Source organism: Brachyistius frenatus, unplaced genomic scaffold, assembly GCF_029030835.1.
Source record: "Brachyistius frenatus isolate BFR_SWC_R1_liver_20210118 unplaced genomic scaffold, ASM2903083v1 Contig_91, whole genome shotgun sequence".
Taxonomy (NCBI): domain Eukaryota; kingdom Metazoa; phylum Chordata; class Actinopteri; family Embiotocidae; genus Brachyistius; species Brachyistius frenatus.
Genome location: NW_027210690.1, coordinates 1,218,906 through 1,232,249, shown reverse-complemented (window position 1 = coordinate 1,232,249; position 13,344 = coordinate 1,218,906). Strand labels below are relative to the sequence as shown.

The 13,344-nt window shown below is 44.3% G+C and overlaps 1 protein-coding gene across 3 annotated transcripts in view; it reads right to left on the bottom strand.

The window, feature by feature from the left end:
• LOC138627737 (collagen alpha-1(XIV) chain-like) overlaps nucleotides 1-11,956 on the bottom strand; it is a 118,135-nt gene extending 106,179 nt beyond the window's left edge. Inside the window, exons 1-3 of one of the 3 annotated variants that reach the window (XM_069710284.1) lie at nucleotides 11,882-11,956; nucleotides 10,910-11,019; nucleotides 2,893-3,009 (exon numbers count right to left, since the gene is read on the bottom strand). In XM_069710284.1, coding sequence (XP_069566385.1) covers nucleotides 2,893-3,009; nucleotides 10,910-10,991 — 199 coding nt within the window. In that variant the 5' untranslated portion in view covers nucleotides 10,992-11,019; nucleotides 11,882-11,956. Of the gene's footprint in view, nucleotides 1-2,892; nucleotides 3,010-10,909; nucleotides 11,020-11,864 lie in introns of all 3 variants that reach the window. The other 2 variants (XM_069710285.1, XM_069710286.1) reach the window with 2 other exon arrangements.
• Between the last annotated feature and the right edge of the window lie 1,388 nt (nucleotides 11,957-13,344).

Sequence of the window (13,344 nt, the reverse complement as noted above, 5' to 3'; positions counted from 1 at the left end):
TCTTGTTACATGAACATGAAGGAACGTGCCCCTGCTGGTCATCTCAGGAAGCTGCATCACCACATATCCACAGGAACTCTGTTCGGGGAAACGCTGCATCTGTTTTTGAACGTCGGGCTGTCAAAGTTTTTGGACCTTTTTAGCAAAAACCCGATTAAAAGCAACTCCGACTGGCCGACATCGTCTTAAAGGTGCAGCGCTGTAGTTTTGCTGACGGCTACGAAAAATACGACGCAACAGACCATCAACAAACAGACGCAGGAGTTAATAAGCCAACGCCAACCAATTTGAAAACACACTTCTTTGACCTCATTTTTGTTTTAATTAGAAGAACCGTTGGTTCTTGTGGGGAAAAAACGATTCCTCTGAAGTTGTAGGAAGAAAAGTTGACACCAAGTTGCGTTAGCTTTTTAGGTAGCCGCCGTTATCGCTAACTTTTCCCCCAAATTATCATTAAAGAAATGTCAACACCGATATCACTCGGTTGTTGTTGCCGAGCGTCCGCAGTGAGATAACAGTTCATTTACATCCACCTCTACGGGCGCTCGCCTTCGTCTGAGAACCTTTTCATTTTAACAGCTGCACCTTTTTCCCGCCGCAATAAGACATCTCTGCGGCGACGTCTTCCTCGGAGGGAAAAAAGGAACAGACGAGGAGGAAGAGTTTATGGACAACGTGACGAACTGAAGCTTGAGTTTCACAACGATGAAACAGAGCAGTTCACAAAGGTGTGTTTTCTACCTCCAACGAGCAACACGGTCTTTCTAAAGACAACTTCAACTCGTTATTTCCTGTTTTAATCCAGTTTGAACTTTTAACTCCAAAATGAGTCACGCCTAAAGAACGAACCTCCGATCACGCAGACGTCGTTTATTCTGAGTTCAATCAGAAGGCAGCAGTTCTGCAGCTCCGAGGTTTTCACAGCTAAAAATAAAAGAACCTGTCGAAACTTTAATTTGTCTTGTAACATCTCGTTCCTCTCTTTATGTCACACCGTGTGCTTTATAAACTAATCCCACTATAATCACAACGTGACTCAAATTGAAGGCTTTGCGGCGCTGCATCATTACGAACGATAACCGCGTTTCCGCTCGCTGACTCGTCGCTCTATCACTATAATTAACTGTCAATCTGACTGAGAGCGGTGAAAACAACATCGTCCTTTCTACGCTGCCGCTGCTTTAAAGCTGAACTCTCTCAGAAAGTCTCACGGCGATGAAGCGACGAGCTTCTGAGGGACGTCCAACGTCTCAAGAGGGGGCGGAGCTTCACCGTCCGAAGACCAAAAGAAGAAGAAGAAGAAGAAGAAGAAGAAGAAGAAGAAGAAGAAGGCGCGTCAGGACAGGAGACACCAGCTGGGTTTTCTTTGACGTCGGCGGCGGTTGTGTCACCGTGAAATTCTTCCCCACAGAGTCAGACTGTCGACACCGAGTTCTACCGGGAACCTTCTGAGGGGAAAACATTCGCTGAAAAAACGGTGGCGCCATGGCAACAGGGTTGTCCAACATGACAACACGCCCGCTCAGACGGCGATAAAAACGTTGGAGCTTCTCGCCCTCATCAAGGTCGTAGCTCCCGAAAGGGATTTCGAGCAAAACTATTTGATTTTTCTTCGAATGTTGTTTGTTATTTAACGCCGGCTGGCGGCCAGCTTTCAGACGCATTACCGCCACCTTCTGACGGGAGCAACGCATTACAACCTGGCGCCGGTAAAAAAACAAACTGGAAAATAAGGAAGAACAAAAGTGGCACGTGCCATTCAATTCAGATTATTAAGAGTATTGGTGATCCGTCGCTACTCCCGACCAACTCTACTCATCAGATTTGACTTCCTCTCCGTTTCCCTCAAAAACGTTCAGGGAGCGTTCAACGCGTCGGAGCGGTGGATCTACTTCTACTTTCGTCCTCCATCACTGGTCTTAAACGGGTCACCATCAGGTCCTCGCTCATCTGCTGGCAGCGACACATGAAGTGGATCCAGCTACTTTCACAACAGAACTTCCCGGCTCGTCTCGTCCGGAGCCGAAGCCACGACGACCTTCAGCGAGCCCGAAGTGTTTCGCAAAGCGTCTCGAAGCCTTCGCCGACTGTTGGTTCACTCTACAACGGTGTGACTGTCGCGTTACTGCCGAGGAGCCCTCGAGCCAGACGACCCCCGGTTTCTCCAGACAATTCCTCGTCACATTTCTCCGGGAAAAATCCAGTTCCGACGACTGAAACCTCGAACGAAACCGTCGGGCTCGTTTGTTTTTGTAATTTTCTGATCTGCTGCAGCTCCGTTATTCAAAATCAACCGACGAAGCGCAGACGTGAAATGTGCCGTTTCACTTTTGCCAAGTTTGTCTGTAAATTCTTAAGACAAATATCAGCTCACTCACACTTATTAAACTGGAAAAGGTTACAGGAAGAGAAATCAATATTGTATTGATACACAGAGGCAGAGTATGAATACATTATTATAAAAATAGAAAAATGTAATTCATGATTAGTCTGTAGTCTCTTTTTAAAGGTCTAATTACTGCATGAATTCAGATTTATGTTTCTTTTTCAACTATAAATCAGGTTTAGCTGCCAAATGAACAATCGGTCTACGGAGAAATGTGCACAGTTTTGTATTCAGGAAATGTGCCGTTTGGACTTCCTTAAGTTTGCGATGTCACAACCGGTGTCCGCCCTCATCGCAGCACCACTGTCCAACCTTTCATCGGGAAGATACAAACTAAGTGGCTAACAAGCTACAAGGCCAAAGAAGAAGAAAAACGGAGATCAAGACTGCAAATGAAACACCAAAGAAAGTGTAAAGGACTGGACCTTTAAAGACGCCTGAGGAGATTCCTGATAAAAGCAAAGCAGCATTTCTGAAAACAGGATTTGCGCGGCGGATCGTCTCACCTGGCCGCGTGGAGTAAACCACCTTGTAGCTTTCGAACTCTCCCTTCGGTTCTTTCCACGACACGTGCAGCTTGTCGGCGCCCTGCACTTTGGCACGAAATCTCCGTGGCGACGACACTGGACAGAGAAACAAGAAGAGAGGAAGCTTTACACAATAACGGTCGGTTCCCCCAAAACAGCCTGTAAAAATCTGCATGATGAATGAATGAATACAAATAAGCCCTCTCGTCATGCACCATCCTTTTCTCCAGTATTTGCATCGTTAATCCGTGAGAGGGGTTAACGTCCATAACTATGGATGGAGGTCAATTTTCAACGTTCACGTTTTTAAATGATGTCAATCAATCCGTTCAGGAGGGTTTTTTTGTGATCTAAAATGTTTGATTTTGAAGCGGATTTTTCTAAAAAAAGTTATGAGTTTTATGTGCAAAAATTAGAAAAAACAAAAAGATTTTTTTTTTAGCACACTTCCTTTAAGATAACATGACGCCGAAACGCAGCTCAGATGTCGGGACTTCCACCTTCTACCTTTACGAGGGCTTTTTGTGATCTGAGATGTTTGATTTTGGGCGGATTTGTCTGAAACATCACGATGTCATTTGTGGAGTTTTAAGTCGTTTTTTTACATAAAATTGCGTGAATTCAAAAAAATTACAAGTTGAGAACGAAGAACTTGATTTCTTTTAAGCGCTAGCTGATAAAAGAATAAATGTAATAATTTCCTGTGAAAACATGCAGCATATCACAGAAATATGAATTATTATTAAATAATGTTTTATTCTGAAACCACATTTCCTGCCTCGCCACTTCCTGTTTTTCCGCGTGTTAGTTTTTATGTTGCGATGGGGAAACAGCAGCAAGGCCGTTCTTTGCGTTAATAAAGGGAGTTTTAATTAAAAAGACTTATTTGATGTCGTTAATACTTTCAGCACAGCTTTTGTTGACAAAATGTTTTGCCAACCCCCCAAAAAAATGATTCTCCGGAAATTTTTAACAAATATTGAGAAGTTTGCTTGAATTTGCGTTAATTATTGCGATCGCAGGATTTCCGGGAGGCCGGTGGACACTCTTCAGCTTCACGTGTACACCAAGTCAAACTGCTGCTCTTAAAGCGACAGGAACTTTTGTTTTATTTCTCTAGCGAGTCAGAAAGCTTGGGCTCTCAGGATCGTTTTTTCCTGACGCAGGTTTTCGCTGACTCTGCTCTCCGTCTGTTTTCCCTCCAACGCGCTCGTTCACAGAACCCCGACCGTGACTGAGCTAAGTTAGATTGAACTCCCTCCACAGTTATGGCGGCGGCGGCGAGGCGAGGCGCTCGCTCCATCTGTGTTTTTAAAACAGTCAGGAAGAGGAGAATAAAAGAAAAGAAAACATTTCAATAACTGAAAACACAGAAGGATGAATTGTATCTCATCCAAGTGGAGGATACACATCAGGAGAGATTAGCTCGCACAGATGTCACAGAAAAAAAGAAAAAAAGCCCCCCCGCAAAAACAGTCCTATCCTCCTCCTCTTCGTCATCCTCGTCTTCATCACCTGCCGACGAGCCGGCATTGTGCTTCCACTTAACCGTCGGCATCAAAGCGACGCCGCTGCCTGTCATCCTGATTAGCTGTTGGTCCAACTGTCCCCAGGTGTCCTTCTGCACAGATCTCATTTTCTTTCCTTTCATTTTTTTTATTTTTTTTAATTTATTTCCTTTGATATTCGCCAGGGGTGAGAGGAGGTTGACCAAAAGGAGTGAATGTGACTGGAAGGAGAAGGAAGACGAGAAGAAAAACAAAGAACAAAAAAAGAAAAAGAAAAAGAAAGGCCACTGGAATAGCATCTGTGAACTATTCCTGTCCTCAGCAGGAACATCTCCAACACGAGATCCAGCGTATCAGGTCCACTTTAACAACGGCCTCGACCAGCGGACCGACCCGGAGGGAGGACGACCACGTACGGAGCGCCGGAGGGGCCAAACAGAGAAACAAAATGTCATCGTGCTCACGACTTGTAAGTCGAAGTTTATCATCTCGTGGCCACGATTTCATTATTTTTCTCTCCATGGCCACTTCTGGGCTACGTCACAACACACTGCGTTACAGGAACTGTTTGGTTTTTTTTGCAGGTAGTTGAGTGTGATGGTATTTCAGTCGGCGGTGTTGTCGTGTTTTCCCATTAGAGACTCGGGTTAAAACGCTGGACGAGGCTGTCGCAAAGCACCGCGATGCCAGAAACCACATTTCAAGGGTCAACAACCATGACGCGGCACCCTATCATTTCCACACCAGCCAGATCCCAAATAACACACATGTATGTAGAAGCGACACATTCCCCAGTTTACTTTGGTTCACTATGAAGAAAATAAAAAAGGAGAAGCCATGGGATGGAAAATGAAATGTGCAGCCCACAAACTTGGTTTGTGTTTGTGTGCTCGTTATGAGGTGAGCCATCTGCTGCCGCCGACTTCTTTAAATACCTCCACGGTGACTGACGCCCGAGAGCCATAAACAAAGAGGCTTCCTAAGAGCGGTTCACTCAAAACAACTAAATGATTTAGAAAATGCACTTTTTTTTTTAGAAGTTCATCTTATTTGTTTCCACTGCTGTTTTTTCTGCACCGACGTGGCGACTCCGGATGTAACGGCACGCTCCAACGTAAACGGATTGATTACTCCTGACAGACAGCTTTGGGAAGGAGGAAGTGTTTTGTTGTTTTGCGTCTCTATGCAGCGTTTTGAGTGAACCGCCTCTCTATGCATGCAAAAGAAAAACTCCTCATGTAGGTATGCAAAGAAACTTGAGTTCAGCACAGGAAGGATAATCCTGATTTCAAATGGAGAGGATGTGAAGCCGGCGCATTCCACAGCAGGCAAAATATATATATATATACAAACACACATAAGGAATACTGTACCAATGATCTCACCGACCTGGGGATGAGAGCGAGGGCTGCATGGCATTTCAGCTCAGGGTTTAGCTCTCTGTCTCGGAGACAAAGGACGCTGCTCAAATCCCAAATGATTGGAGAAGCAGGTTTTTCCCACCTCTCTGTTTGTAGTGTAGTTGTGTTTCCTGCGTGAGTGCATCCACATCTGCACGTGCGCGCATGAATTACTGTCCAGCTGGAAACAAGTGTATTCTGATGTTTACACAGAGGAAAAAAAGTCTCTGCACTTTGTTCTGCGGAGCTTTGGTTGGTTGGTTGGTTGGTTGGTTGCTTTTTTGTCTTTTTTTTTTTTCCCCACACGTCTCTATAGAAACCTGCCGGTTCCTTTGCAGCACCACATAAACAGTATGCACACACACACACACACACACACACACACACACACACACACACACACACACACACACACACACACACACACACACACACACACACACACACACACACACACACACACACACACACACACACACAGAAAGCCACAGATCTTCCCTGTGAGACTGTATTCTCACTCAGAGACAAGTATTGGATGGTGAGTAAAGAGAAAGAAATAAAGCCTCGCCAGTAGAGACGGGAACTTAATTCTCATGAATTTTTCATGGAGTTTTCTGTGCAAACAGCCGAGCGTCGACGTCGACGTCCGTCACACCGGCCGCGACTTGTTCGGCAAGACGGGGAGCGCAAAAGTTTTGAGTGCATTTCAAATTATTAGCGTGAGCAGACTGAGGTGGCAGCGTTCGGTGAACGGACGGCACACGACCACAAAACTCAAAGGAGGACGGAACGGTTTTTTCCTCGACTTGCAGCCGCTTTTCGTTTGTAAGAAAAGGACTCAGAGAACCCGTGTTGTTGTCGCTCAGACCAGACTCTCTGAAGGCAAAACACTGCAAGCAATAACATTGTCTTTCCATGTATTTTTCCAGCATACATATCTAGGTGTTTAAATTGTTGTACATTTTTTAATATTTGCATCTGTAGATTTGCCCTAAATTCACCAAAAGGGAGAACATATCAAATGTAATATAAATCAGGTCATGAATGGTCGGAAAATCCTGAAAATCCTGCAGCAGTCATAAAAAAAATGAATTTCACCAAGTTTTTTTGGAATAAAATGTTAAATAATTTAAGTTATGAATGATGTATGAACAAATCCTTTTGTAAAAACCTTCAGAATCCACATGGGAATAAAACTGGAAAGTTTGGTGGGTATGAGTGCAACTGAATTGGAGGTTCTTTTTAAAAACTTATTTTGAGAAAATTGCCTTTAATTGTTGGATAAAATAGTTCAACGCCGTCTTCTTCTCAAACTTAAAGTGAGAAATCTCCACTTCAGAAGCACTTAGACACAACTAACGTTCCTGGTTCGTTCTAATCTATATTCTGAAGGTTTCTACCGACGGGTTTGTTCACTCATCATTCATAACCCAAATTATGCAACATTTTATTCCTACAAATATGTCAAAATTCTCTTCTTTTTTTCCAATGATGGCTGTTGGATTTTCAGTATTTTTATTTTATTTATGGAGAGATTAAAAGAGATAAACGCAAACTCTAATGTGTCAACAAAATGAAACAAAAACTTTTTATCCAAACTTTGGATTTCTGTTCTGGGAATCTATGCAAATATTATTATTGTAAAACCAAAAATTCAATGTTGTAATAGAAGTAAAAAAAAGACAGGAAAGTTTCAAGGTGATTAAAGATGATGACAGCGGTGTGACAGTAGGTCAAAGGTTAAATGTTTCATTGCTTTACACCACAGAACAGGTAGAGGGCGCAGTTCTTTTACAAGTAAACTACAGCAAAAGGTTTATAGTGGATGAAAAAAAACACTTTTATCTTCTTCATGTCAACATTTTGGAGCCAGTTTCCACGTCTGCTTGTATTTCCACAACCTCTGATCATCTTCACTGGAAGAACGAACTGTTCAGGTGCGACCTAGAAAGCCAGAACGGCGCCGACGTCTCACTACATTCCCCTTCGCCTGTTTCCCCTGCAGGTCCAGATACCGGCGCACACTCCCTGTTACTTCAGAGGGAAACAACCAGGAGAAGCCTCCACACGGCCTGCGACGACATCTTCTTTGACCTTTGAACCCTTTTAAACAAGGAACGTGTGACAGGTGTCGAGTTAAAACAGTAACGTAAGAAGACTTAAGTGATTAGCAAATAACAGCTCAGAAAAACCCCGTAAACAAAAGCGTCTCTGTGGATCCCGGTGACGAAGGTTTGTTTCCCGCTCCGTCAGCTGTCGCCGCGCAGCTGAGAAACTTCTAAATGAAGTCGTCGCCGTGGCCGAGGCTCGTCGCCGCGGCCGAGGCTCGTCGCCGGGTCGGCGCCGTGGCCGAGGCTCGTCGCCGTGGCCGAGGCTCGTCGCCGTGGCCGAGGCTCGTCGCCGTGGCCGAGGCTCGTCGCCGCGGCCGAGGCTCGTCGCCGTGGCCGAGGCTCGTCACCGGGTCGGCGCCGTGGCCGAGGCTCGTCGCCGGGTCGGCGCCGTGGCCGAGGCTCGCGCTCTACGGCCTCCTCGCTGAGGAATGCTGCGTTCGCTTCCAGTTCACTCGCCCTGCGGCCAAAAAGCTCTCAGCCGTCCTCGCCGTGACGGAGTTACTGCGCTGCAGTAGTTCAGCGGAGCCGATAACTCTGCAGACGGACAAACGTCTACTGAAGGTTAACCGATTTTACAAGTAACAAACCCAAATATTTGCTGGTTTGAACTTGTTCTGGAAAAAAATTAAATAAAAGCTGCAAATCCTCACGACTAATAAAAGTGACAAAGTAAATATCTCAAAGTTTTAGCACCATGTTCAGACCAAACGTTCATGATGAAACTATGCAACATCCTGAAAGCTGCAAGTTTAAACCGAAGCAACCAGACGGACGGTGGAACATCGCCACGGCAACGCTCTGTTTTAACTCCCGGGCTTTTCCAACATAATTTGTAACATGTAGAATAGTTGAATACAAACGCCACAGTGACCTTTGACCTCCAAGTTCTAACTCCGTTCATCCGTGAGTCCGAGGGAACGTTTGTGTGTCAAACGTTCACCCTTTTGTTAAATTGTTCCTCACCTGGATTAAAGCAACGTAGATTTATATAAAAATATACGATAAAAGATGGATCTTGAAGAGCAGGCATTCTTTCACCGCCTCAAACCAACCTGTGGTTATCGTCATCGTCTGGGTTGGCTAATTATCCCACACCATGACCTTTCACACCCCTAATCTAGTGTTTATGGTATGGCCCGGGTTCAGCTGGCGTACCGAGTGCGTGGTTACGGAAGCAGCTCTTGTTTTTGAGCAGTTTTTATCCTGCGCTGGCCAAAGAAAAACAAAAAAAACCTCTGAAATCCAGCCGGTAGCTGAAAATAGTGTCTGACGGTGTCGCAGCAGAAACATAGAAACCGAAACAGACTCGACACCGACTCCATAAGATAGTTCAACGCCGTCTTCTTCTCAAACTTAAAGTGAGAAATCTCCACTTCAGAAGCACTTAGACACAACTAACGTTCCTGGTTCGTTCTAATCTATATTCTGAAGGTTTCTACCGACGCGTTTGTTCACTCATCATTCATAACCCAAATTATGCAACATTTTATTCCTACAAATATATCAAAATTCATTCATTCATGCCTCATTTGCATATTTCAAACCCCTAATCCAGTGTTTATGGTATGAACCTGGACTCAGCCCTGATGCGTGGTTTTGGAAACAGCACTTGTTTTTTTTAGTAATTTTATCCTGCGCTGCCAAAACAATCTCTGAAATCCAGCCAGCAACAACAACAACAACAACAACAACAACAACAACACGTCTGACTGTGAGCTCACAGCAGAAACATCTATCTTTGAGCCGGAGTCGACGCCGACGAGACACCCGACACGGTCGGGACCTCCCTTGTAATGAGGCACGACTCATTTCACCACGTCGAGAACGGGAATCCCGATCGTTTTACATTCCTGGAGGAAAAGAAGAGGTTTGCCGTTAAAGGCGGTTAATGACGCTAAAGGAAGACTCGCCTCTCGCTAATGAGGCAATAAGTGAGGTTATGTATTAATTATGGAATGAAAATGAAAGAGGGGGGATGTGAACACGTGGGAGTGACAACAGAAAGAAAGACCAAAAAAAAGGATGTAAGACATAATTAGAGGAAGAGCTGCAGACGCCGAGGAGCTCGGACAGGAAGTTAGCTGACTGGAGGTTTAACATCAGTAACCCCGAGAGGAATTCAAACAATACAAAAATTGAATAAAAGACTTTTTCTTTCAGGGCAAAGCTGCACATCGACATCACGTCACGCTGCGTTTCCACCACAAGAGGGCCACACTGAGGTTCACCGAATCGGGCCGAAGGTCGTCGCGCTGCGCAAATCAGAAGAGTTTACTCCGTCGACTTCCTGTTTTAGTCCTATTTTCTTGATTTTCTGTTTTTTTTGCTTTTAGCAACGAGACTTTACAGCCATCGGTGGGCGGGACGTAGTATCGTCACGGTTTCCAATCAGATCACTGACTCCTCCCCCCTAGCACGTCCAAATATGGTCACTTCCTGCTCCAAACCGCTACCGAACTAGCAAATATGGAGCCAGACAAAAATCTGAACTGGAGACTTCGTAACGCTCACAAACCAACGTGAAGACGTCACTGTCGGTTTCCTGGATCGGGGACTTTGCAACGCCAAACAAGCCAGAGACCGTTACGTCCGTACACGGCGGAAAGAAAGAAAGAAAGAAAGAAAGAAAGAAAGAAAGAAAGAAAGAAAGAAAGAAAGAAAGAAAGAAAGAAAGAAAGAAAGAAAGAAAGAAAGCGTGGGGGCGGAGCCAATTCCGTTTTGTCCCACTTTTAACTCAGAATCAGCAAAGTCGCGACCTCCCTCGATTGTCGCCGTGATTATTGTCGCCGTCAGTCAAATCCAGACGTTATGAATATATCCTCGTCTGACAGGCGCGCCCTCTAGTGGAGTCCTCCGGTAACACACGCAGAGCACAGAGGCGTTTGAAAAGCAAAGCAGATCTCCGGGCCTCTTAAGTGGGTAAAAACCCCTCCTCAGGCCTCGTTGACCCCCCCCCCCCCCAGTGGGCGGTACTTACCTTGGCCTCTGGCAGGCTGAGGGAGCACGCAGACGAGGAGGAAGCCCAGCAGGCAGAGACTCGGTCGGACTGAGAAGTGCATCGTGGTAGCAGCAGACCGGAGGACACACCTGAGACGGGAAGACACAATTACGCCTTCTTGTACTTTTATTGTTGTAAATATTTCACCCAAAAAAACACATTCTTCCTGACAAAAACAAATAACCAAAGGATATATAAATCACAATGAAATGATCTGTTTTATACGAGTTTGATGGCGACACACAGGATCTGTGCATTCTCAAACAATGTGTGCATGGAGGTGAAGTAGCGGCTGCAACGTCACTGTCACGTGCAGGTGAAGGCGTCAAAGCTGCAGGACGAACAAGTGAGATATTGATAAAGATTTGTATTCAATAACTGAATCAATAAAGCACATGCAACATCTAAAGAGTTCTGCAGCCAAACTTTTTTGAATTTCATCCCGTTTTTTATTCATTTATTTACATGCGTGACTATTACAACTTGTCTTTTTTCTTTGTCTTTTGTCTTTCTTTGTCTTAATTACCGCGCGCCGTAATTAAGATGATTATTTGACGGTTAAACTGCCTCGTGCACCTCCAGAATAAAAATAGAAAATGAAATCAAAGACATGCAGAGGACATGAGATAAAAGGAGCTTCTCCAGGCTTGTTGTTGTTTTGTTGTTGTTGCACCGGATCAATCTCAGTATTAAAGATACAGCAGCGACTCAAGGCGCGCGCAGCCAACAAATATGATCTTCTTTTCTTTCTTTTTTAAGACTTTCTGGTTTTATAGTAAATCGTGTGCGGCGGAAGTTTCCCTCAATTGAAACGAGCAGCACAGGTGAGGAGGCGTCACAGCCCCGCGTGCAGAGGGGAGACAGCGGTGCTCGCAGGGTGTGAGCGCGTGGGGTTCACTGAGCAGGCTCGTGCAAGAGAGAAAGACAGAGTGAGTGGAAGAGCAGCGGTACCTTGTCCTCTCAGATCAGATGTCCCACCGGCTCCTCTCAGATCAGATGTCCCACCGGCTCCTCTCAGATCAGATGTCCCACCGGCTCCTCTCAGATCAGATGTCCCACCGGCTCCTCTCAGATCAGATGTCCCACCGGCTCCGCGGCGGCTCTCCTCCGGACTGATGTGCCTCACGAGTCCGTGACTCTGATGATTCCCTCCGTTCACCCGACTCGCTCTCTGCACGCGCCGACCTGGTTTGAGGCAAAGCAGACGCTGTGATACGCGGCACTTCCGGTTACGCGTTTCGAAATAAAAGCCCTAACAGTTATAACCGGCGGAATCTAGAACATGTTTAGTCAAAAAAATAATAATAATAAGACTGTAGGATAACTCACCTCTGGCCAAACCATCCTATAATACTTTTATTAACCTCTATTTTTATTCTGTAGTTTGCAGTGCTTTTTCCGTATCGTCCATGCTGCTATAGCCGGATCAATAAAGTCTACCTATCTATCTATCTATCTATCTATCTATCTATCTATCTATCTATCTATCTATCTATCTATCTATCTATCTATCTATCTATCTATCTATCTATCTATCTATCTATCTATCTATCTATCTATCTATCTATCTATCTATCTATCTATCTATCTATCTATCTTCAGCGTGCTCGTCAGTGGTCATACCACTTTGTACCACCAGATGGTACAGTGAGTCGCCGTGGTGTCCGGTCTGCTCTCAGTCAGAAAGTCAGAAGAAGTAAGTACATTCCAACTTCCTGTTATGATGAATTAGCTCAATTCAATTAATTGGATTGAATATAAACTGAAACTTTTTGGGTAAAAACAGAAGCAGAACAAGAGTCCAGATATTCTATATTTTGGTTTTTGGTTTTATTTGATCACCATTTAAAATTTTTTTTAAAAAAACTGGGTTCTTACCGTCTAATTTTACAATCATTAGTTTAAAAAAAACCTAAAAAAACTGAACTACTAGCTAACAGCAGGAAAAGAATATGTCAATTCTATCAAACAACAGGAATGCTTGATAGCCGGTGTCACACTGAAATATGTCCCCGATCAGATCCCTAAACCGCAACCCACAATGTCGGTCACAGAATCCGATGGGTTTGTTTACCTCATTATTTGAAACTTTGGCTACGTCTAATATGAACATCCAACATCATGACATCATAGAAATGACAGAGGAAAAAAAGCCTTTAAATAACCTCTTTAGGAATAAATTTGCCACTTTTTATTGTTTTTAATTTAAGTTTTATCACTTTGTTTGAAATCAATTCTTCTTCATTCATCCTCCATCTCTTCCTCTGTTACAAAATCAATTTAAAACTACTTTTTTTTTACTGTAAACAACTGTTTTAAGTCTGTGATTTATGTTTTTCACAGGAAGTCAGCGTTCACTGCCTTTTAATTTGTGGAGGATTATTAAATCCAACATTTCAAACTCTACATTGGTA